The sequence below is a fragment of the Cherax quadricarinatus genome, chromosome 43 (genome assembly GCF_038502225.1).
Source record: "Cherax quadricarinatus isolate ZL_2023a chromosome 43, ASM3850222v1, whole genome shotgun sequence".
NCBI lineage: Eukaryota > Metazoa > Arthropoda > Malacostraca > Decapoda > Parastacidae > Cherax > Cherax quadricarinatus.
Window position 1 is genome coordinate 26,404,976 of NC_091334.1, and position 26,156 is coordinate 26,431,131.

The 26,156-nt window shown below is 41.7% G+C and overlaps 1 protein-coding gene across 2 annotated transcripts in view; it reads right to left on the bottom strand.

Moving 5' to 3' along the window:
* Window positions 1–26,156, bottom strand: part of LOC128694096 (nucleosome-remodeling factor subunit NURF301-like) — a 175,104-nt gene that overhangs the window by 119,816 nt on the left and 29,132 nt on the right. For both annotated transcript variants that reach the window (XM_070093764.1, XM_070093765.1), the window contains exons 7-12: window positions 24,890–25,069; window positions 23,487–23,718; window positions 23,254–23,383; window positions 21,933–22,257; window positions 18,812–19,008; window positions 13,350–14,568 (exon numbers count right to left, since the gene is read on the bottom strand). In XM_070093764.1, the coding sequence (XP_069949865.1) occupies window positions 13,350–14,568; window positions 18,812–19,008; window positions 21,933–22,257; window positions 23,254–23,383; window positions 23,487–23,718; window positions 24,890–25,069 (2,283 nt within the window). The remainder of the gene's footprint in view (window positions 1–13,349; window positions 14,569–18,811; window positions 19,009–21,932; window positions 22,258–23,253; window positions 23,384–23,486; window positions 23,719–24,889; window positions 25,070–26,156) is intronic.

Genomic DNA, 26,156 nt, shown 5'->3' on the forward strand with positions numbered 1-26,156 from the left:
AGAGGGGCCTGGAGACATGACTGATGAGCAAAGAAAATGTTATTTTAGAGCCAGGAATGTCTGCATTGTTCATTCTGGACTTTATTTTGAAATTGTCATATTTTTTAGTTTTCGTGAAATGGGCCAAATTGCAAATTTCTGACCACATTATTAGGTGGTTGAAATCGGTAAATGGACAGCTTCTTGTACTCAGTCGATAGAAAGAATGGAGTTCTAAAGAAATAGCTATGAGTTTGGGCAACTGGAACAATGGAATTAGCTGAAAATAGGGCTCGAAGTGGGCAAAATCGCCGATTTGTAAACAGCGCCGAGGTCGCTAACTTCGCGAGAGCATAATTCCGTCAGTTTTCCATCAGATTTCGTTTTTTTGGTGTCATTACAATCGGGAAAAGATTCTCTATCATTTCATAAGAAAAAATAATTTTTTTTTTAAATTTTGCAACACCAGGAGACACCTCAGGATTGGGGGTTGCGACAGTCAAAGGGTTAATGTAATAGTATATGACATTTAATATGCCTCAGAGTGATTATTATTGCGTATTATCATTATTACGTAGGTAGTAGGTTGGTAGACAGCAGCCGCCCAGAGGGGTACTACCATCCTGCCAAGTGAGTGTAAAACGGAAACCTGTAATTGTTTTACATGATGGTAGGATTGCTGGTGTCTTTTTTCTGTCTCATAAACATGCAAGATTTCAGGTACGTCTTGCTCCTTCTACTTACCTTTAGGTCACACTACACATACATGTACAAGCATATATATACACACCCCTCTGGGTTTTCTTCTATTTTCTTTCTAGTTCTTGTTCTTGTTTATTTCCTCTTATCTCCATGGGGAAGTGGAACAGAATTCTTCCTCCGTAAGCCATGCGTGTTGTAAGGGGCGACTACAATGCCGGGAGCAAGGGGCTAGTAACCCCTTCTGTATAAATTACTAAATTTAAAAAGAGAAACTTTCATTTTTCTTTTTAGGCCACCCTGCCTTGGTGAGATGCAGCCAGTTTGTTGAAAACAAAAATTATCATTATTAATATGGCGCCCTCAAGACTAATAAAACACTTGATGATTTTAATGTGTACCTGCATGCCAGCAGTGTGTAAGTTTATTTAGGTACAGGCACACATAACTATAAGTATCAGAGTACAGTGTATATATTAAACATGAAATAACTTTAAAATACTTGAAATTTTGAAAAGTTTCCAGACATGACGGAGAGATGCGGTGCTCACGGAGAATGTAAATAAGTTGGGTGGGGGAGCGGTGACCGTATTAGAAAGTCAGGTGGAGGAACCGTGTAGCGAGTTTTGAAATGTCTGTGTTAGTGGAATGCTGCAAGGCGAAACGCCGCAAAGCGGGGCCCTAGTGCATACCAAACTTTGGCGACAACATTAAAAACCTAATACGTAACTAACAAGCAACTCAACAAACGTTACTTAGTACTTGCTAATAACTTCAACATTAACCTTGACCTAACCCAGGACCCACCAGTAACTGCCTTCATTAATAGTATGAACAATACATCGTTCATACCAATGATAACTAAACCAACAAGGTTAACTGTGATGAGTACAACCATAATTGATCATATATATATTATCTGGTCTCAAAGCTGTGATAATCACAGATAATACCACTGATCACTACCTCATCTTCCTCATAACAAACATTTGTAAGCGACCAATAGAATATAGTGAGATCTCATTTCATCTCCATGACGAGTCATCAATGAATAACATATTACAGCTCTAAGTTCCACTGATTGGCCCACAAATTTAACAATGGCAGAGTTGATGAATTGGTTAAAAATTTTCTACAAAATATACAAAGCCTCTACAACAAACAATCTCCTATAAAAACTAAGCAGATCACTACTAAGAGACTAGGTAGCCGCCTCAAGGCTAACAAACACCGTCCTCAGATCCATAGATAAGAAACATCATTACAAAAATAATACAGACTTGGCTTAATAAGTAAAGAACATACTAAAAACTAGGGTTTAGAAAAACATGTAAGCAAACACTAGGACATATTTATTAGAAAAAGTTTCAGTCCTGAGACCTTGATCACTTCTAACATACAGAGGTTGAAGACAGTCTATATAGGCGGAGAGTGAGGTGTGAGTGACGCATGGTGTCCTGAAGAATACCATATTGGGATGACGACGAGTAGACAACGAGATCATGTGACCCCTGTGTTGTTGGCACTTTGCCTGGTTGAGTATCATGTATGATAACGCTTTAGAAATTTTGTGGTTTCCAGTGTTACGTTCTATTGTGTCAGTGATGGCGATTAGCAAGGCTTCTAGACACTGTCGGCATCTAAGGTCTTGTTTGGTGAGAACAAATTGTGCATCATCCTAGTTCATCAAATGCTCCATGGACTCTCTGTGGAGGACACAGGCGTACCACAATTTATCTCTGTTACTGATATTTCGATGCTTGTTCAGGAGTACCACAAGATCTCTGCCTGTTTCACCTACATATTTCTTGGAACAGAATCCAGAAGGGATGGCGTAGGCACCTGATGTGGAAGTTAGAGGTGTGGGGCTGCGTTTCGTAGTGAGGTCTTTGATGGATGTGTTTATAGTGGAAACATTTATGTTGTTCTTAGCAAGTGCCCGACGAGTATTCGTGGCAACATTACCACATGGGAGCACTATGAACTGCTTAGAGGGCTGTTCCATGGGCAGTTTGTTGAGGATAGTTTGTGCCTTGAGTCTACAATCCCAGATGAAGAAAGATGTGTAAAGGCTTACGTTATGTAGATACATCATTCTTCAAGAAAACAAGGGCTGGAGATGTGAAGAGTTCTCAAGAAGACACCAACATGGGGTTGTCTTTTAGTGCAGGTGTGTGGTGTGAATAGAAGTGTATAAGATCGTCCTTGTTGGTACATTTTCTGTACACTTTGAAGAGAAGTTTGTCACTTTTGGGAGATCTGCACAGGAGGACGTCAAGGAAAGGAAGTTTATCATCTTTCTCGAGTTCAAGTGTAAACTTTATTGATGATTCGGTTGCAGTGATCTTGTTGAGGGCCTGGTAGAAAACCAATATATCATCAACGTATCTTAGCCAGGTAACTGTATTGGGAATGAAAGTGCTGAGTTTCTGTCTTTAGGTTTTTCCATGAGGAGATTGGCAAGCACAGCACTGAGCAGGCTGCCCATTGCCATCCCAAAGCTCTGTTTGTAACAGTTGTCCTGATACTTGAAGAAGTTGAAATTAACACAGGTCTCAAGACTGAAACATTTTCTAATAAATATTGTCCCAGTGTTTGCTTACATGTTTTTCTAAACTACCTTGTCAATATTTATTACCAAGGTTTATACCACTAAAAACTATACATTAGTCCTTACCAAAATAATAAAGAAGCCCAAATAACTGCATTATCCAAGCAAACTCAATGAAACATGAGGAGATATAAAACAGAACTGGAAAACACTCTCTCATATCCTGTGTTCTATGTTGCTCAAACTGAGCCCACTGAAGTCACATTGATTATTAACCCTTAAATGGTCCAAACGTATATATACAGTCACCTGCGCAGCATGCATGCATAGTTCCTTTGTATAAAGGCAAAGGGGATAAAAGAGAGTGCAAAAATTATAGGGGGATAAGTCTGTTGAGTGTACCTGGTAAAGTGTATGGTAGAGTTATAATTGAAAGAATTAAGAGTAAGACGGAGAATAGGATAGCAGATGAACAAGGAGGCTTTAGGAAAGGTAGGGGGTGTGTGGACCAGGTGTTTACAGTGAAACATATAAGTGAACAGTATTTAGATAAGGCTAGAGAGGTTTTTGTGGCATTTATGGATTTGGAAAAGGCGTATGACAGGGTGGATAGGGGGGCAATGTGGCAGATGTTGCAAGTGTATGGTGTAGGAGGTAGGTTACTGAAAGCAGTGAAGAGTTTTTACGAGGATAGTGAGGCTCAAGTTAGAGTATGTAGGAAAGAGGGAAATTTTTTCCCAGTAAAAGTAGGCCTTAGACAAGGATGTGTGATGTCACCGTGGTTGTTTAATATATTTATAGATGGGGTTGTAAGAGAAGTAAATGCGAGGGTCTTGGCAAGAGGCGTGGAGTTAAAAGATAAAGAATCACACACAAAGTGGGAGTTGTCACAGCTGCTCTTTGCTGATGACACTGTGCTCTTGGGAGATTCTGAAGAGAAGCTGCAGAGATTGGTGGATGAATTTGGTAGGGTGTGCAAAAGAAGAAAATTAAAGGTGAATACAGGAAAGAGTAAGGTTATGAGGATAACAAAAAGATTAGGTGATGAAAGATTGAATATCAGATTGGAGGGAGAGAGTATGGAGGAGGTGAACGTATTCAGATATTTGGGAGTGGACGTGTCAGCGGATGGGTCTATGAAAGATGAGGTGAATCATAGAATTGATGAGGGAAAAAGAGTGAGTGGTGCACTTAGGAGTCTGTGGAGACAAAGAACTTTGTCCTTGGAGGCAAAGAGGGGAATGTATGAGAGTATAGTTTTACCAACGCTCTTATATGGGTGTGAAGCGTGGGTGATGAATGTTGCAGCGAGGAGAAGGCTGGAGGCAGTGGAGATGTCATGTCTGAGGGCAATGTGTGGTGTGAATATAATGCAGAGAATTCGTAGTTTGGAAGTTAGGAGGAGGTGCGGGATTACCAAAACTGTTGTCCAGAGGGCTGAGGAAGGGTTGTTGAGGTGGTTCGGACATGTAGAGAGAATGGAGCGAAACAGAATGACTTCAAGAGTGTATCAGTCTGTAGTGGAAGGAAGGCGGGGTAGGGGTCGGCCTAGGAAGGGTTGGAGGGAGGGGGTAAAGGAGGTTTTGTGTGCGAGGGGCTTGGACTTCCAGCAGGCATGCGTGAGCGTGTTTGATAGGAGTGAATGGAGACAAATGGTTTTTAATACTTGACGTGCTGTTGGAGTGTGAGCAAAGTAACATTTATGAAGGGATTCAGGGAAACCGGCAGGCCGGACTTGAGTCCTGGAGATGGGAAGTACAGTGCCTGCACTCTGAAGGAGGGGTGTTAATGTTGCAGTTTAAAAACTGTAGTGTAAAGCACCCTTCTGGCAAGACAGTGATGGAGTGAATGATGGTGAAAGTTTTTCTTTTTCGGGCCACCCTGCCTTGGTGGGAATCGGCCAGTGTGATAATAAAAATAATAATAAAAATAACCTGCGCAGCGCCCCGAATATTTTGAGAGAAAAAAAAAAATTATAGGAAAAAAGAGCATGTGATACCCAGGCATCCCCAATTTTTTTCATATGGCGCACACCCATTCTCTCATGTCTAGGCGATTCAGGCATATCGTGCAAATGTTGAATGAATGACAAATGAAATGTATATATATGTTTGGGGCGCTATGCGAGAGAACGTATATATACGTTTGGACCATTTAAGGGTTAATTCACTAAAAAAACAAGTCAGAAAATTAGGTCAAGTTCCACCACTGTTGTTCAAGAGAGTAGCTCATGTCCTTTCATCTGCCATTATGTCACTCTTTAACAAATCACTAGAAACCAACACTTTTCCGACATTACTCAAGACAGCAAAAGTTACTCCAATACACAAAGATGGTGACGGAACTGATGTAAATAACTACAAACCAATATTTAACCTACCACTGTTATCTAAAGTTTATAAAACATTACACACACAATTATACTCCTTTCTGGCATCACTCAATATATTCAACCCCTGACAGTCTGGGTTGACCAGCTAAAAGCACAAATGTTATCATAAAACTGTTAGACTTCCTTTATACAGCTCTTGAAAATAATGACTATCCACCAGGCCTCTTTATGGACCTTAGCAAAGGTTTTGATACAGTAGACCAGAGCATCCTACACCTCTAACTAGATCATTATGGTATCAGAGATCATGCACTCACATATATGAAGTCTTACCTAACAGACACCAACATGTCTCTATCAAGGTCACAACTTCATCAACAACACCTGTTGAAATAGTCATTCCATTGGTCCTCTGTTTTTCCTTTTATACATCAGTGATCTTCAAAACATATAACAGCAACTTAGCACTGTTCTCTTTGCCAACAACACAATTTTTGTCATCTTCCACCCAAATACAAATTCCTTCAACACCATTGTTAGTAGTAGGTAGTAGGTTGGTAGACAGCAACCACCCAGGGAAGTACTACCGTCCTGCCAGATGACTGTGAAACAAAAACCTGTAACTGTTTTGCATGATGGTAGGATTGCTGGTTTTCTTTTTCTGTCTCATAAACACGCTAGATAACAGGGATATCTTGCTACTCCTACTTACACTTTGGTCACACTTCACAGACACGCACATGCATATATATATATATACATACATCTAGGTTTTTCTCCTTATTCTAAATAGCTCTTGTTCTTTTTTATTTCTTCTATTGTCCATGGGGAAGTGGAAAAGAATCTTTCCTCCGTAAGCCATGCGTGTCGTATGAGGCGACTAAAATGCCGGGAGCAATGGGCTAGTAACCCCTTCTCCTGTATACATTTACTAAAAAAGAGAAGAAGAAAAACTTTATAAAACTGGGTTGTTTAAATGTGCGTGGATGTAGTGCAGATGACAAGAAACAGATGATTGCTGATGTTATGAATGAAAAGAAGTTGGATGTCCTGGCTCTAAGCGAAACAAAGCTGAAGGGGGTAGGAGAGTTTCAGTGGGGGGAAATAAATGGGATTAAATCTGGAGTATCTGAGAGAGTTAGAGCAAAGGAAGGGGTAGCAGTAATGTTAAATGATCAGTTATGGAAGGAGAAAAGAGAATATGAATGTGTAAATTCGAGAATTATGTGGATTAAAGTAAAGGTTGGATGCGAGAAGTGGGTCATAATAAGCGTGTATGCACCTGGAGAAGAGAGGAATGCAGAGGAGAGAGAGAGATTTTGGGAGATGTTAAGTGAATGTATAGGAGCCTTTGAACCAAGTGAGAGAGTAATTGTGGTAGGGGACCTGAATGCTAAAGTAGGAGAAACTTTTAGAGAAGGTGTGGTAGGTAAGTTTGGGGTGCCAGGTGTAAATGATAATGGGAGCCCTTTGATTGAACTTTGTATAGAAAGGGGTTTAGTTATAGGTAATACATATTTTAAGAAAAAGAGGATAAATAAGTATACACGATATGATGTAGGGCGAAATGACAGTAGTTTGTTGGATTATGTATTAGTAGATAAAAGACTGTTGAGTAGACTTCAGGATGTACATGTTTATCGAGGGGCCACAGATATATCAGATCACTTTCTAGTTGTAGCTACACTGAGAGTAAAAGGTAGATGGGATACAAGGAGAATAGAAGCATCAGGGAAGAGAGAGGTGAAGGTTTATAAACTAAAAGAGGAGGCAGTTAGGGTAAGATATAAACAGCTATTGGAGGGTAGATGGGCTAATGAGAGCATAGGCAATGGGGTCGAAGAGGAATGGGGTAGGTTTAAAAATGTAGTGTTAGAGTGTTCAGCAGAAGTTTGTGGTTACAGGAAAGTGGGTGCAGGAGGGAAGAGGAGCGATTGGTGGAATGATGATGTAAAGAGAGTAGTAAGGGAGAAAAAGTTAGCATATGAGAAGTTTTTACAAAGTAGAAGTGATGCAAGGAGGGAAGAGTATATGGAGAAAAAGAGAGAGGTTAAGAGAGTGGTGAAGCAATGTAAAAAGAGAGCAAATGAGAGAGTGGGTGAGCTGTTATCAACAAATTTTGTTGAAAATAAGAAAAAGTTTTGGAGTGAGATTAACAAGTTAAGGAAGCCTAGAGAACAAATGGATTTGTCAGTTAAAAATAGGAGAGGAGAGTTATTAAATGGAGAGTTAGAGGTATTGGGAAGATGGAGGGAATATTTTGAGGAATTGTTAAATGTTGATGAAGATAGGGAAGCTGTGATTTCGTGTATAGGGCAAGGAGGAATAACATCTTGTAGGAGTGAGGAAGAGCCAGTTGTGAGTGTGGGGGAAGTTCGTGAGGCAGTAGGTAAAATGAAAGGGGGTAAGGCAGCCGGGATTGATGGGATAAAGATAGAAATGTTAAAAGCAGGTGGGGATATAGTTTTGGAGTGGTTGGTGCAATTATTTAATAAATGTATGGAAGAGGGTAAGGTACCTAGGGATTGGCAGAGAGCATGCATAGTTCCTTTGTATAAAGGCAAAGGGGATAAAAGAGAGTGCAAAAATTATAGGGGGATAAGTCTGTTGAGTGTACCTGGTAAAGTGTATGGTAGAGTTATAATTGAAAGAATTAAGAGTAAGACGGAGAATAGGATAGCAGATGAACAAGGAGGCTTTAGGAAAGGTAGGGGGTGTGTGGACCAGGTGTTTACAGTGAAACATATAAGTGAACAGTATTTAGATAAGGCTAAAGAGGTCTTTGTGGCATTTATGGATTTGGAAAAGGCGTATGACAGGGTGGATAGGGGGGCAATGTGGCAGATGTTGCAAGTGTATGGTGTAGGAGGTAGGTTACTGAAAGCAGTGAAGAGTTTTTACAAGGATAGTGAGGCTCAAGTTAGAGTATGTAGAAAAGAGGGAAATTTTTTCCCAGTAAAAGTAGGCCTTAGACAAGGATGTGTGATGTCACCGTGGTTGTTTAATATATTTATAGATGGGGTTGTAAGAGAAGTAAATGCGAGGGTCTTGGCAAGAGGCGTGGAGTTAAAAGATAAAGAATCACACACAGGGTGGGAGTTGTCACAGCTGCTCTTTGCTGATGACACTGTGCTCTTGGGAGATTCTGAAGAGAAGCTGCAGAGATTGGTGGATGAATTTGGTAGGGTGTGCAAAAGAAGAAAATTAAAGGTGAATATAGGAAAGAGTAAGGTTATGAGGATAACAAAAAGATTAGGTGATGAAAGATTGAATATCAGATTGGAGGGAGAGAGTATGGAGGAGGTGAACGTATTCAGATATTTGGGAGTGGACGTGTCAGCGGATGGGTCTATGAAAGATGAGGTGAATCATAGAATTGATGAGGGAAAAAGAGTGAGTGGTGCACTTAGGAGTCTGTGGAGACAGAGAACTTTGTCCTTGGAGGCAAAGAGGGGAATGTATGAGAGTATAGTTTTACCAACGCTCTTATATGGGTGTGAAGCATGGGTGATGAATGTTGCAGCGAGGAGAAGGCTGGAGGCAGTGGAGATGTCATGTCTGAGGGCAATGTGTGGTGTGAATATAATGCAGAGAATTCGTAGTTTGGAAGTTAGGAGGAGGTGCGGGATTACCAAAACTGTTGTCCAGAGGGCTGAGGAAGGGTTGTTGAGGTGGTTCGGACATGTAGAGAGAATGGAGCGAAACAGAATAACTTCAAGAGTGTATCAGTCTGTAGTGGAAGGAAGGCGGGGTAGGGGTCGGCCTAGGAAGGGTTGGAGGGAGGGGGTAAAGGAGGTTTTGTGTGCGAGGGGCTTGGACTTCCAGCAGGCATGCGTGAGCGTGTTTGATAGGAGTGAATGGAGACAAATGGTTTTTAATACTTGACGTGCTGTTGGAGTGTGAGCAAAGTAACATTTATGAAGGGATTCAGGGAAACCGGCAGGCCGGACTTGAGTCCTGGAGATGGGAAGTACAGTGCCTGCACTCTGAAGGAGGGGTGTTAATGTTGCAGTTTAAAAACTGTAGTGTAAAGCACCCTTCTGGCAAGACAGTGATGGAGTGAATGATGGTGAAAGTTTTTCTTTTTCGGGCCACCCTGCCTTGGTGGGAGTCGGCCAGTGTGATAATAAAAAATAACCATTGTTAATGAAGAACTCTTGAAAATATCAACCTGATGACTACCAATAAGCTTACACTTAACACTCACAAGACTTTCTACAAGATGTTTGGAACACAGCGATGAATGTCCAACCAAATGTTATGATTAACAATACTCTTATTGCTAAAACATAATGAGGGAAAATTTCTAGGTCTCCACCTTGACAACAACGTTAAATTCAACACCCACATCCAACACATTACAAAAAGTGTCCAAAACAGTTAGCATCCTCTCTAAGATGCACTACTTACATAATACTACATTCTAACCTATCCCTACCTCACCTATGCTATTTGTACCTGGGGATCCACAACAGCAAATCACCTTAAGCCAATAATAACTCAACAAAATGCTGCTGTACAAATGAGCAAAGTCTACTGCCAGACAACACACTCAACCACTCCTCAGTCTACTGCCAGACAAGACACTCCACCACTCCTCAGTCTACTGTCAGATAACACACTCCACCACTCCTCAGTCTACTGCCAGACAACACACTCCACCACTCCTCAGTCTACTGCCAGACAACACACTCCACCACTCCTCAGTCTACTGCCAGACAACACACTCCAACACTCTTCAGTCTGTAAAGTAAAAGGACACAAGTGCAACTAATGTGACATTTAATTGTGGCAACGTTTCGCTCTCCAGGAGCTTTATCAAGCCATTACAAACAATACATGGACACAGACGGTATATAAAGGCTCAGAGTGAGGTGCAATACTAGTGAGGTACCATTTCGATGTTCACTAGTGGTAGTAGTAGTAGTAGTAGTAGTAGTAGTAGTAGTAGTAGTAGTAGTAGTAGTAGTAGTAGTAGTAGTGACAAAAGTAATACAATATGGTAGAGCAATTAATTCGTACATGAGTAAAATGATATAAAAGCTATTACTTGGGTAACATAAAAATAGGTTGGACAAATATAGACTGGAAAGAGGCAGCTTGTTTCAGTGTTCACTCTCTGTAATGTGCTTTGTGTAGTATAACAGGAGAGACTATGTGATGGCAGGGTTTACTGTTTTCAGGAGGATTCTTGCTAAGACTTCGGAGATGGTGAAGCTGCCGTTGTTTTGTTTAATTTTATTCTATTCCAGTCAAGATACCAAGACCAAAAGAGGCATCATCATCGGGTTTTTCCTAAGAGCATACCGAATTTATAGTCTTGAGTTTCTTGACGAGGAATGTACATACATTCACCAAACATTCACTGAGTTACATTTTCCTTCCTTTTTCATCAAAGACTGCAAGAAAAGAGTTCTTCAGATCATTAATTCTCCACGCACCAACACCACTCCCAACAACGTTATAATTCTTCCCAACAGCCAGGTTGCACTGAACGTTTCAAAAGTACTTTCACAAGCTAACACCAGAGTCGCCATCGCTTCTAGCACTACAATAAAGGATCTAACCAGGACAAAATCCAAGCACCACGAACCAGTCAATGCAGGAGTTTACACTATACCCTGTGGAGGCTGTGACAAGATTTACGTAGGTGAAACAGCAAGAAACCTCGACACCCGCCTCAATGAACACATTTACGCATGTAGGAACGATAACTTGAACAACGCCTGTGTACAACACCGAAATTCCACCAATCATCTCATGAAATTCAGAGACGCCCAATTAGTGATCAAAGAAACTAATTTCCGCAGACGCAAGTGCCTCGAATCAGCACTGATCGCTGTTTCAAATACAATGAAACAAAACAACAGCAGCTTCACCATCTCCGAAGTCTTAGCAAGAATCCTCCTGAAAACAGTAAACCCTGCCATCACATAGTCTCTCCTGTTATACTACACAAAGCACATTACAGAGAGTGAACACTGAAACAAGCTGCCTCTTTCCAGTCTATATTTGTCCAACCTATTTTTATGTTACCCAAGTAATAGCTTTTATATCCTTTTACTCATGTACGAATTAATTGCTCTACCATATTGTATTACTTTTGTCACTACTACTACTACTACTACTAACACTAGTGAACATCGAAATGGTACCTCACTAGTATTGCACCTCACTCTGAGCCTTTATATACCCTCTGTGTCCATGTATTGTTTGTAATGGCTTGATAAAGCTCCTGGAGAGCGAAACATTGCCACAATTAAATGTCACATTAGTTGCACTTGTGTCCTTTTACTTTACATATTGTTGGTAATTCTACCAACTTTATTACACTCTTCAGTCTACTGCCAGACAACACACTCAACCACTCCTCAGTCTACTGTCAGACAGCACACTCCACCACTCTTCAGTCAGAAAACACACTCCACCACTCCTCAGTCTACTGCCAGACAAGACACTCCACCACTCCTCAGTCTACTGCCAGACAACACACTCCACCACTCCTCAGTCTACTGCCAGACAACACACTCCACCACTCCTCAGTCTACTGCCAGACAATACACTCCACCACTCCTCAGTCTACTGCCAGACAACACACTCCACCACTCCTCAGTCTACTGCCAGACAATACACTCCACCACTCCTCAGTCTACTGCCAGACAAGACACTCCACCACTCCTCAGTCTACTGCCAGACAACACACTCCACCACTCCTCAGTCTACTGCCAGACAATACACTCCACCACTCCTCAGTCTACTGCCAGACAATACACTCCACCACTCCTCAGTCTACTGCCAGACAAGACACTCCACCATTCCTCAGTCTACTGCCAGACAACACACTCCACCACTCCTCAGTCTACTGCCAGACAAGACACTCCACCACTCCTCAGTCTACTGCCAGACAAGACACTCCACCACTCCTCAGTCTACTGCCAGACAACACACTCCACCACTCCTCAGTCTACTGCCAGACAATACACTCCACCACTCCTCAGTCTACTGCCAGACAACACACTCCACCACTCCTCAGTCTACTGCCAGACAATACACTCCACCACTCTTCAGAGACCTCAACCTACTTAATATACATAACATTCACTCTTACTACTGTGGTCTATATACACAGAATAATAAGTGCTAGTATCAATCCTGCCCTAAAACACTGTCTTGATAGTTGCAACAGAACTCACAAACATAATACCAGACAAAAATATCTATGACATTCCCGTGTCCATCTTAATCTTTGTAAAAACTCAAATGGACCCAAATTCTGGTACTCCCGACCTAATAACTCCAGAGCCTCTCTATCTACCTGATAATGCCAGAGCCTCATGGCATCCATTACTATACATTGTATCAAGTGGAAATACATCTTTGATAAAGATACACAGGTGTGTCCTAGTGATCAATAAAGATACCCAGGTATTGTATATCTGTCCTTGTTATGAATAAAGATACCCAGGTATTGTACATGTGTCCTAGTCATCAATATAGATACCCAGGTGTTCTACATGTTCCTTGTCATCAATAAAGATAACCAGGAGTTGTACACGTGTCTTATTCATCAATAAAGATACCCAGAGATGAGGCCAGGAGTTACAATTCAACCCTTGTAATGACATACAGGTGACTGTCTACCCTTAAGTATTCTTACACAATAACAAAAACATACTGAAAACAAAAGAACATACCAGTGACTGGCTTAACAATAAAATGTACTTCTAACTGGTTTAAGAACATTAAAGAACAAAGAACATACTTATTACTGAAGAACAAAGAACGTACCTCTGACTGGCTTAGGAACATCAAAAGGAATAATAACTTTGCGTCGGAGATAGGAAGTCTTCTCTAAGAATCGTCCGGAGTGTTTCCGCTTGAGTATCTCCGTCTGGACGATCTCCATCTCTGTGGTGATCTGCTTCCTGCCGTCTCCGGGGCCCTTCTCCTGCATGTCATCCCAGCGGAGACACACCCACAGGATGCGCAGCTGCATCGAGGCCGAGTTTAGGGTGGGCATGTTGGCCGTGCGGTACTGCCAGGTGGTCTTGAAGACCGGCCGAGGGCACGGGTATGGCCAGACCACGTTGTTGGCCTTGGCATTGTGGCTGAAGCCACCGACGTGGTAGCGACCGCCCTTCCTGGCCAACATTTTCAGTTCCCAGCTGGGTAGTACTAGTATACTAGTCACTCGCATGTCCTTCTTGCTAGTTTTCCTGCCTATTCTGAAGGTAGAGAGCTGGGGCACACGCAGGTGTAGTTTGCGACTACGCTTGGTGTCGCCAGGTAGTTTCTTCAGGTACACTTTGCCAGAGGTCGACTCACTACTGTACGTCCGGTCGTTTTTCAAGAACTTGTTGTCCATTGTGAGTGACCCTTGGCTGGTTTCATCCAAGTCATCCTCCATCCTAATTTTTATTTCACTACTGGCACGTGACGACCTGCCATCACTAGAGTCCGCACTTTCCACTTTGACCTGACCAGCTTCCCCCAGAGCAACAGCATTATTCGACTGTCCGTTTACACTGGGCGCCACACTGTTAGGGTTCGTTACAAGGTCACTTGCTGCCTCTGCTTTACACGCACTCTCGCCGTCTGTCAATCTGACGGGACTGTGGCCACCCACCTCGTCAAACGGCGCTCGTTTACTAGTCACAATTCTATAATTCTTAACACTGTTAATTAGTTTGTCTTTTGTCTTAGTTTTCAGCAGGCACAAAGGAGAGTAACAATGACACCGACCGCTACTTCGACACACCACCGAGTAACACACGTAACTGGCATCCAGATCGTCCAACGCCTCGTACTTGACCTTCAACGACCGCACTTCTCTCAAGAGGTTGCCGGCGGGTCTCTGCTTGTGGATCGTCGACCTCTGGGAATCGGGGATCTCGTCAATGTTCTCGTGGTCAGAGTTGTCGCTCAGTGTGGCGTCAGAGTCGTCGTTCTCAACATCGATGTCGCCACCATCGTCAGAATCCCGCTTTAATTCACAGCCAAGAGACTTCTGTAGAAATAAAATGTATGTATATTGTGTGTTATACAGTGTTAGTTGTGACAGACCTGTCTTATATTGTGTGTTATACAGTGTTAGTTGTATGACAGACCTGTCTTATATTGTGTGTTATACAGTGTTAGTTGTATGACAGACCTGTCTTATGTGTTATACAGTGTAAGTTGTATGACAGACCTGTCTTATATTGTGTGTTATACAGTGTTAGTTGTGACAGACCTGTCTTACATTGTGTGTTATACAGTATTAGTTGTGACAGACCTGTCTTATATTGTGTGTTATACAGTGTTAGTTGTATGACAGACCTGTCTTATATTGTGTTATACAGTGTTAGTTGTATGACAGACCTGTCTTATATTGTGTTATACAGTGTTAGTTGTATGACAGACCTGTCTTATATTGTGTTATACAGTGTTAGTTGTATGACAGACCTGTCTTATATTGTGTTATACAGTGTTAGTTGTATGACAGACCTGTCTTATATTGTGTGTTATACAGTGTTAGTTGTGACAGACCTGTCTTATATTGTGTGTTATACAGTGTAGTTATGACAGACCTGTCTTATATTGTGTGTTATACAGTGTTAGTTGTGACAGACCTGTCTTATATTGTGTGTTATACAGTGTTAGTTGTATGACAGACCTGTCTTATATTGTGTGTTATACAGTGTTAGTTGTATGACAGACCTGAATTATATTGTGTGTTATACAGTGGTATTGGGAAGATGGAGGGAATATTTTGAGGAATTGTTAAATGTTGATGAAGATAGGGAAGCTGTGATTTCGTGTATAGGGCAAGGAGGAATAACATCTTGTAGGAGTGAGGAAGAGCCAGTTGTGAGTGTGGGGGAAGATCGTGAGGCAGTAGGTAAAATGAAAGGGGGTAAGGCAGCCAGGATTGAAACGTTAAAAGCAGGTGGGGATATAGTTTTGGAGTGGTTGGTGCAATTATTTAATAAATGTATGGAAGAGGGTAAGGTACCTAGGGATTGGCAGAGAGCATGCATAGTTCCTTTGTATAAAGGCAAAGGGGACAAAAGAGAGTGCAAAAATTATAGGGGGATATCAAATTGGGGAGGAGGAGTATGGAAGAAGTGAATGTTTTCAGATACTTGGGAGTTGACGTGTCGGCGGATGGATTTATGAAGGATGAGGTTAATCATAGAATTGATGAGGGAAAAAAGGTGAGTGGTGCGTTGAGGTATATGTGGAGTCAAAAAACGTTATCTATGGAGGCAAAGAAGGGAATGTATGAAAGTATAGTAGTACCAACACTCTTATATGGATGTGAAGCTTGGGTGGTAAATGCAGCAGCGAGGAGACGGTTGGAGGCAGTGGAGATGTCCTGTCTAAGGGCAATGTGTGGTGTAAATATTATGCAGAAAATTCGGAGTGTGGAAATTAGGAGAAGGTGTGGAGTTAATAAAAGCATTAGTCAGAGGGCAGAAGAGGGGTTGTTGAGGTGGTTTGGTCATTTAGAGAGAATGGATCAAAGTAGAATGACATGGAAAGCATATAAATCTATAGGGGAAGGAAAGAGGGGTAGGGGTCGTCCTCGAAAGGGTTGGAAAGAGGGGGTAAAGGAGGTTTTGTGGGTGAGGGGCTTGGACTTCCAGCAAGCGTGCGTGAGCGTGTTAGATAGGAGTGAATGGAGACGAATGATACTTGGGACCTGACGATCTGTTGGAGTGTGAGCAGGGTAATATTTAGTGAAGGGATTCAGGGAAACCGGTTATTTTCATATAGTCGGACTTGAGTCCTGGAAATGGGAAGTACAATGCCTGCACTTTAAAGGAGGGGTTTGGGATATTGGCAGTTTGGAGGGATATGTTGTGTATCTCTATACATATATGCTTCTAAACTGTTGTATTCTGAGCACCTCTGCAAAAGCAGTGATAATGTGTGAGTGTGGTGAAAGTGTTGAATGATGATGAAAGTATTTTCTTTTTGGGGATTTTCTTTCTTTTTTTTTTTTTTGGGTCACCCTGCCTCGGTGGGAGACGGCCGACTTGTTGAAAAAAAAAAAAAAAAAAGTCTGTTGAGTATACCTGGTAAAGTGTATGGTAGAGTTATTATTGAAAGAATTAAGAGTAAGATGGAGAATAGGATAGCAGATGAACAAGGAGGCTTTAGGAAAGGTAGGGGGTGTGTGGACCAGGTGTTTACAGTGAAACATATAAGTGAACAGTATTTAGATAAGGCTAAAGAGGTCTTTGTGGCATTTATGGATTTGGAAAAGGCGTATGACAGGGTGGATAGGGGGGCAATGTGGCAGATGTTGCAGGTGTATGGTGTAGGAGGTAGGTTACTGAAAGCAGTGAAGAGTTTTTATGAGGATAGTGAGGCTCAAGTTAGAGTATGTAGGAAAGAGGGAAATTATTTCCCAGTAAAAGTAGGCCTTAGACAAGGATGTGTGATGTCACCGTGGTTAATATATTTATAGATGGGGTTGTAAGAGAAGTAAATGCGAGGGTCTTGGCAAGAGGCGTGGAGTTAAAAGATAAAGAAACACACATAAAGTGGGAGTTGTCACAGTTGCTCTTTGCTGAGGACACTGTGCTCTTGGGAGATTCTGAAGAGAAGTTGCAGAGATTGGTGGATGAATTTGGTAGGGTGTGCAAAAGAAGAAAATTAAAAGGGAATACAGGAAAGAGTAAGGTTATGAGGATAACAAAAAGATTAGGTGATGAAAGATTGGATATCAGATTGGAGGGAGAGAGTATGGAGGAGGTGAATGTATTCAGATATTTGGGAGTGGACGTGTCAGCGGATGGGTCTATGAAAGATGAGGTGAATCATAGAATTGATGATGGGAAAAGGGTGAGTGGTGCACTTAGGAGTCTGTGGAGATAAAGAACTTTGTCCTTGGAGGCAAAGAGGGGAATGTATGAGAGTATAGTTTTACCAACGCTCTTATATGGGTGTGAAGCATGGGTGATGAATGTTGAAGCGAGGAGAAGGCTGGAGGCAGTGGAGATGTCATGTCTGAGGGCAATGTGTGGTGTGAATATAATGCAGAGAATTCATAGTTTGGAAGTTAGGAGGAGGTGTGGGATTACAAAAACTGTTGTCCAGAGGGCTGAGGAAGGGTTGAGGTGGTTCGGACATGTAGAGAGAATGGAGCGAAACAGAGTGACTTCAAGAGTGTATCAGTCTGTAGTGGAAGGAAGGTGGGGTAGGGGTCGGCCTAGGAAAGGTTGGAGGGAGGGGGTAAAGGAGGTTTTGTGTGCGAGGGGCTTGGACTTCCAGCAGGCATGCGTGAGCGTGTTTGATAGGAGTGAATGGAGACAAATGGTTTTTAATACTTGACGTGCTGTTGGATTGTGAGCAAAGTAACATTTATGAAGGGGTTCAGGGAAACCAGGAGGCCGGACTTGAGTCCTGGAGATGGGGAAGTACAGTGCCTGCACTCTGAAGGAGGGGTGTTAATGTTGCAGTTTAAAAACTGTAGTGTAAAGCACCCTTCTGGCAAGACAGTGATGGAGTGAATGATGGTGAAAGTTTTTCTTTTTCGGGCCACCCTGCCTTGGTGGGAATTGGCCAGTGTGATAATAAAAAAAAAATAATAATAAGTGTTAGTTGTGACAGACCTGTCTTATATTGTGTGTTATACAGTGTTAGTTGTATGACAGACCTGTCTTATATTGTGTGTTATACAGTGTTAGTTATGACAGACCTGTCTTATATTGTGTGTTATACAGTGTTAGATGTGACAGACCTGTCTTACATTGTGTGTTATACAGTGTTAGTTGTATGACAGACCTCTCTTACATTGTGTGTTATACAGTGTTAGTTGTGACAGACCTGTCTTATATTGTGTGTTATACAGTGTTAGTTGTGACAGACCTGTTTTATATTGTGTGTTATACAGTGTTAGTTGCATGACAGACCTGTCTTCAAGACCCCCCTGGTTGTCTAAGACCCCCATTGCCTGTCTTTAAGACCCCATAGTTGCCTTCAAGACCCCCTAGTTGTCTTCAAGACCCGATGGTTCTCTTCAGGACCCCCCTGGCTGTCTTCAAGACCCTCTAGCTGTCTTTCAAAACTCCCTGGCTGTCTTCAAGACCCTGTTAGCTGTCTTCAAGATCCCCTGGCCGTCTTTCAAGACTTCCTGGTTGTCTTCAAGACCCCACCATCAATGGTCGACATCAACACACCACCATCAATAGCCAACATCAACACACCACCATCAACAGTCAACATCAATACACCACCATTAATTGCTGACATTAACGTACCTTACTTGCTAAATCCTTCTCTTCCATGGTACGGAGAGCAATACGTCGACTCAGCAAGGCGTCAAGTGACGAAGCCTTGGCCACCTTGGGGTAGACGAAGCGAGAGCGTGATGTCAACGCCCGGGACACGTTGATGAGACCGTCCTCGAAGTGGTCTTCCAGGTTGACCACTCCAACTTCAACTTTCTGCTGACCGCCTGCAAGATACATCAATCATCATAATGATGCATGAATGATCATCCAGTCACACTGAATGATCTATCATCAACCTTCACTGTCACACTGAATGATCCATCATCATCCTTCACTGTCACACTGAATGATCCATCATCATCATCATTCACTGTCACACTGAATGATCCATCATCATCATCATCATTCACAGTCACACTGAATGATCTATCATCCTCCTTCACTGTCACACTGAATGATCCATCATCATCCTTCACTGTCACACTGAATGATCCATCATCATCCTTCACTGTCTATAATGATTCATAACTCAAATTGCTGTAATTCAATTATTATAACTTACTTGAGAATGGATCAAAGTAGAATGACATGGAGAGCATTTAAATCTGTAGGAGAAGGAAGGCGGGATAGGGGTCATCCTCGAAAAGGTTGGAAGGAAGGGGTAAGGGAGGTTTTGTGGGCGAGGGGCTTGGACTTCCAGCAGGCGTGCATGAGCCTGTTCGATAGGAGTGAATGGAGACGAATGGTATTTGGGACCTGACGATCTGTTGGAGTGTGAGCAGGGTAATATTTAGTGAAGGGATTCAGGGAAACCAGTTATTTTTATATAGCCAGACTTGAGTCCTGGAAATGGGAAGTACAATGCCTGCACTCTAAAGGAGGGGTTTTGGGATATTAGCAGTTTGGAGGGATATGTTATTATTTTTTTTTATTATCACACCGGCCGATTCCCACCAAGGCAGGGTGGCCCGAAAAAGAAAAACTTTCACCATCATTCACTCCATCACTGTCTTGCCAGAAGGGTGCTTTACACTACAGTTTTTAAACTGCAACATTAACACCCCTCCTTCAGAGTGCAGGCACTGTACTTCCCATCTCCAGGACTCAAGTCCGGCCTGCCGGTTTCCCTGAATCCCTTCATAAATGTTACTTTGCTCACACTCCAACAGCACGTCAAGTATTAAAAACCATTTGTCTCCATTCACTCCTATCAAACACGCTCACGCATGCCTGCTGGAAGTCCAAGGGATATGTTGTGTATCTTTATATGTATATGCTTCTAAACTGTTTTGTTCTGAGCACCTCTGCAAAAACTGATTATGTGTGAGTGAGGTGAAAGTGTTGAATGATGATGAAAGTATTTTCTTTTTGGGGATTTTCTTTCTTCTTGGGTCACCCTGCCTCGGTGGGAGACGGCCGACTTGTTAAAAAAAAAAAAAAAAAAAACTTGAGTATGCAATAATAATGATAATTATATCTTATTTGTGCTTTCAATAATAACAATGCCTTGAGATTGCAATAATTATAATAACATACTTGAGCTTATCATAATAATAATTAACTTGAGCTTGTAATAATAATAATAATAATATGGAGATAGTAGGTTGGGAGAGAGCAAGCACCCAGGGAGGTCCTGCCAAGTGAGTGTGAAACGAAAGCCTGTAATTGTTTTACATGATGGTAGGACTGCTGGTGTCTTTTGTCTGTCTCATAAACATGCAAGATTTCAGGTACGTCTTGCTACTTCTACTTACACTTAGGTCACAGTACACATACGTGTACAAGCATATTTTTTTTTTTTTTTTTTTTTTCAACAAGTCGGCCGTCTCCCACCGAGGCAGGGTGACAAGCATATATATATATATATATATATATATATATATATATATATATATATATATATATATATATATATATATATATATATACACACACCCCTCTGGATTTTCTGCTATTTTCTTTCTAGGTCTTGTTCTTGTTTATTTCCTCTTATCTCCATGGGGAAGTGGAACACAATTCTTCCTCCGTAAGCCATGCGTGTTGTAAGAGTGACTAAAATGCTGGGAGCAAGGGCCTAGTAACCCCTTCTCCTGTATAAATTACCAAATTTAAAAAGAGAAACCTTTATTTTTCTTTTTGGGCCACCCTGCTTCGGTGGGATACGGCCAGTTTGTTGAAAGAAGAAGAAGAGCATGGAAGAAGTGAATGTTTTCAGATACTTGGGAGTTGACGTGTCGGCGGATGGATTTATGAAGGATGAGGTTAATCATAGAATTGATGAGGGAAAAAATGTGAGTGGTGCATTGAGGTATATGTGGAGACAAAAAACATTATCTATGGAGGCAAAGAAGGGAATGTATGAAAGTATAATGGTACCAACACTCTTATATGGGTGTGAAGCTTGGGTTGTGAATGCAGCAGCGAGGAGGCGGTTGGAGGCAGTGGAGATGTCCTGTCTAAGGGCAATGTGTGGTGTAAATATTATGCAGAAAATTCGGAGTGTGGAAATTAGGAGAAGGTGTGGAGTTAATAAAAGTATTAGTCAGAGGGCTGAAGAGGGGTTGTTGAGGTGGTTTGGTCATTTAGAGAGAATGGATCAAAGTAGAATGACATGGAGAGCATTTAAATCTGTAGGGGAAGGAAGGCGGGGTAGGGGTCGTCCTCGAAAAGGTTGGAAGGAAGGGGTAAGGGAGGTTTTGTGGGCGAGGGGCTTGGACTTCCAGCAGGCGTGCGTGAGCGTGTTCGATAGGAGTGAATGGAGACGAATGGTATTTGGGACCTGACGATCTGTTGGAGTGTGAGCAGGGTAATATTTAGTGAAGGGATTCAAGGAAACCGGTTATTTTTATATAGCCGGACTTGAGTCCTGGAAATGGGAAGTACAATGCCTGCACTCTAAAGGAGGGGTTTTGGGATATTAGCAGTTTGGAGAGATATGGTGTATCTTTATACATATATGCTTCTAAACTGTTGTGTTCTGAGCACCTCTGCAAAAACAGTGATTACGTGTGAGTGAGGTGAAAGTGTTGAATGATGATGAAAGTATTTTCTTTTTGGGGATCTTCTTTCTTTTTGGGTCATCCTGCCTCGGTGGGAGACGGCTGACTTGTTAAAAAAAAAAAATAAAAAAAAAATAATAATAACTTACTTGAGCTTGCAATAATAATTTCATTCTTCTTTTCCTCTTGTGTTGCCTGCGTCGTTGCTGCTGCTGCTGCCTGCAGTTGTTGTCGGGGAGAGAGTAGTGAGGGCCGGAGTGACGGCGTCTTGGATGCCAGTTGCTTGTACACGGCGGGGTTCACAGAGAGGCTCTTGAGCCCTGTTGGTGCCTTGATGGGCACCATGTACTTGTCACCACCGGCACGCAGGCCCACGGTGCACATAGGCAAGTGTGGTGCACGGCGGTGCACCGAACACCACTGCCAGCCCCACATGCCATGGACCCGGTACTCCTCACCCTTCAACTTCCACACCTGCAACCATGACAATGACACAATACACCTCCTTGACATCACTGTAACCATACACATCTCTATGACACTATTGTAACTACACAATACATCTCTATGACACCATTGTAACCCTACACAATACACCTCTATGACACCACTGTAACCATACACAATACATCTCTATGACACCATTGTAACTATACACAATACACCTCTATGACACCACTGTAACTATACACAATACATCTCTATGACACCATTGTAACTATACACAATACACCTCTATGACACCATTGTAACCATACACAATACATCTCTATGACACCATTGTAACCATACACAATACACCTCTATGACACCATTGTAACTATACACAATACAATCTATGACACCATTGTAACCATACACAATACAATCTATGACAATATTGTAATCGTACACAATACACATCTACAACACTATCATAAAAAAAAAATAACATGCATTGAATTGTGAGAGCAATTGTACAGGTGGACTTGTGGCAACAAAATACACGAGTATATTTAACAACAGTGAGTGTAAAACGAAAGCCTGTAATTGTTTTACGCAATGGTAGGATTGCTGGTGTCTTTTGTCTGTCTCATAAATATGCAAGATTACAGGTACGTCTTGCTACTTCTACTTACACTTAGGTCACAGTACACATACGTTTACAAGCATATATATATATATATATATATATATATATACACACCCCTCTGGATTTTCTGCTATTTTCTTTCTAGTTCTTGTTCTTGTTTATTTCCTCTTATCTCCATGGGGAAGTGGAACAGAATTCTTCCTCCGTAAGCCATGCGTGTTGTAAGAGGCGACTAAAATGCCGGGAGCAAGGGGCTAGTAACCCCTTCTCCTGTATATATTACTAAATGTACAAAGAGAAACTTTCATTTCTCCTTTTGGGCCGCCCCGCCTCGGTGGGATACGGCCGGTGTGTTGAAAGAAAGAAAGGTTTAACAACAGTCATTAAGCTTGGTATACCTGGTGTTTCAGACCAAGAGTATACTTGATGATGGTCATTGGTCGAGGTTCCTCTTGTTCTGCATCCTTCTTGTCTCTCTTCTCTTGTTTCTTCTTCTCTTCTCTTTCTAAAGCTGTCACTCTCTTAAATCTGAAGAAAAAAAAAAGAGCTTCGTAAGAGAATTAACTGTATATAGAGGAGCTTCATAAGAAAACTGTATCCACACTTGCAGTCTGGCAGTGGACGAGCGTACCTGACATGGCCAAGAGAGTCGTGCCACACTGGGTTCAGAACGACCGGCTTGACACATGCAACCAGCCACAACAACACCTTGGAGAAGTGGCGAGGTTCCGTCGATGCCATCACTGCACTGTTCCAGGACTTGCGGATGCTCGGCCAGTGAGGGTGGAACAAGTGCACCGACACGTTCTGTTCCAGCGCCAGGATCGTGTGCCGTAGTGTGGAGATCAATGATTCTTTGTTGCCTGAAACAACGTAATGTATGTTGATGTTAACATTATGTTTCCCAAGATGAAATAAATACATCTATCATGACATTGTGTTGCCTGAAATTAAATAAATACATCTATTATAATACTGTTGCCGGCAGCTTATAGGAGCTGTTATTATCCTACCTTTACTTATCAGTCAACTAACTGAACAACACACCAGTCAATTCACCTCCCACAACTCACCAAACAAGACACTGTTCCACTTAAACTTAGCATTAAGTGTTAGACTGAACTTGTGTGACCTCACAACATACACAACTCATGACACACCACAAAACTCATGACACACCACACAAAACTCACCATACACCACACAACTCACCATACAAAACTCACCATACACCATACAAAACTCACCATACACCACACAAAACTCACCCTACACCACACAACTCACCATACACCATACAAAACTCACCATACACCATACAAAACTCACCATATGCCACACAAAACTCACCCTACACCACACAACTCACCTTACACCATACAAAACCCACCATATGTCACACAAAACTCACCCTACACCACACAACTCACCTTACCCACACAAAACTCACCATACACCATACAAAACTCACCATACTCCACACAAAACTCACCATACGCCACACAAAACTCACTATACATCATACAAAACTCACCATACACCACACAAAACTCACCATACACAACTCACTATACACTACACAAAACTCACCATACACCACACAAAACTCACCACACACCATACAAAACTCACTATACACTACACAAAACTCACCATACACCACACAAAACTCACCATACACCCCACAAAACTCACCATACACCCCACAAAATTCACCATACACCACAGAAAACTCACCATACACCATACAACACTCACCACACAAAACTCACCATACACCATACAAAACTCACCATACACCACACAAAACTCACCATACACCATACAAAACTCACCATACACTACACAAAACTCACCATACATCATACAAAACTCACCATACACCATACAAAACTCACCATACACCACACAAAACTCACCATACACCCTACAAAACTCACCATACACCCCACAAAACTTACAATACACCACACAAAACTCACCATACACCCCACAAAACTCACCATACACCACACAACTCATCCCACAACTTACCGAACAAGACACCGTTCCATTTAAACTCAGCATTAGGTGTTAGACTGAACTTGTGTGACAGATGGCGCTTCTTGTCTCTCTCTTCGTTGTGTTGCAGTTTGTTGAGTGCCAGAGTGTTGCAAGAATACTGGTTCATATAGTTCTTATACTTGCCATCACAACCCAGCCGGTACACCTCAGCTGCAACATTAATATCAACTCCATCAACAAACATCAACGTGAATCACCACCTCCATTAACATTATTGTGATTAATAATTATTACTGTTACTACAATTTCTAGTATTCTAATCACTATTATTATTGCTAATTTTCTATTAATATTATTTGCATTATCAATATTAATATTCTTACAGAAAGAAAAGGTGGGCTAGTGTGAGTATGGGTAGTGGGGGGGGGGGGGGTGAAGAGGCATGGGATAGTTTTAAATATGCAGTATAAGAATGTGGGGCAGAAATTTGTGGCTATAGGAGGGTGGGTTCAGGAAGAAATAGTAGTGATTAGTGGAATGATGAGGTGAAGGATGCAATAAAAGAGAAAAATGTAGCTTATGAGAAGTTTTTACAAAGCAGAAGTGATATAAGAAAGGCAGAGTATATGAAGAGTAAAAGAAAGGTGAAGAGAGTGGTGAGAGAGTGCAAAAGGAGAGCAAATGATAGAGTGGGAGAGACACCGCCAAGAAATTTTTCTTAGAAGAAAAAATTTTGGAGTGAGACAAACAAGTTAATAAAGCCTAGGAAATGAATGGATTTGTCAATTAAAAACAGAGCAGGAAAGTTAGTAGAAGGGGAGCCGGAGGTATTGGATAGATGGAAAGAATATTTTGAGAAACTTATAAATGTCGATGAAGAAAGAGAGGCAGTAATTTCATGCACTGACCAGGGACATATAACATCTTCTAGGAATGAAGAAGAGCAAGATGTATGAGGGAGATGCATGAGGCATTAAGTACAATGAAAGGAGGTAAAGCAGCTGGAATGGATGGGATCATAACAGAAATGTTAAAAGCAGGAGGCGATATAGTGTTGAGGTGGTTGGTGATTTCTGTTTAATAAATATATGAAAGAGGGTAAGGTACCTAGGGATTGGCAGAGTGTGTGTATAATTCCTTTATATAAAATGAAGGGGGACAAAAGATTGTAAAAATTATAGGGGAATAAGTTTACCGAGTCTCCATGGGGAAGTGGAACAAAATTCTTCCTCCGTAAACCATGCGTGTCGTAAAAGGTGACTAAAATGCCGGGAGCAAGGGGCTAGTAACTCCTTTT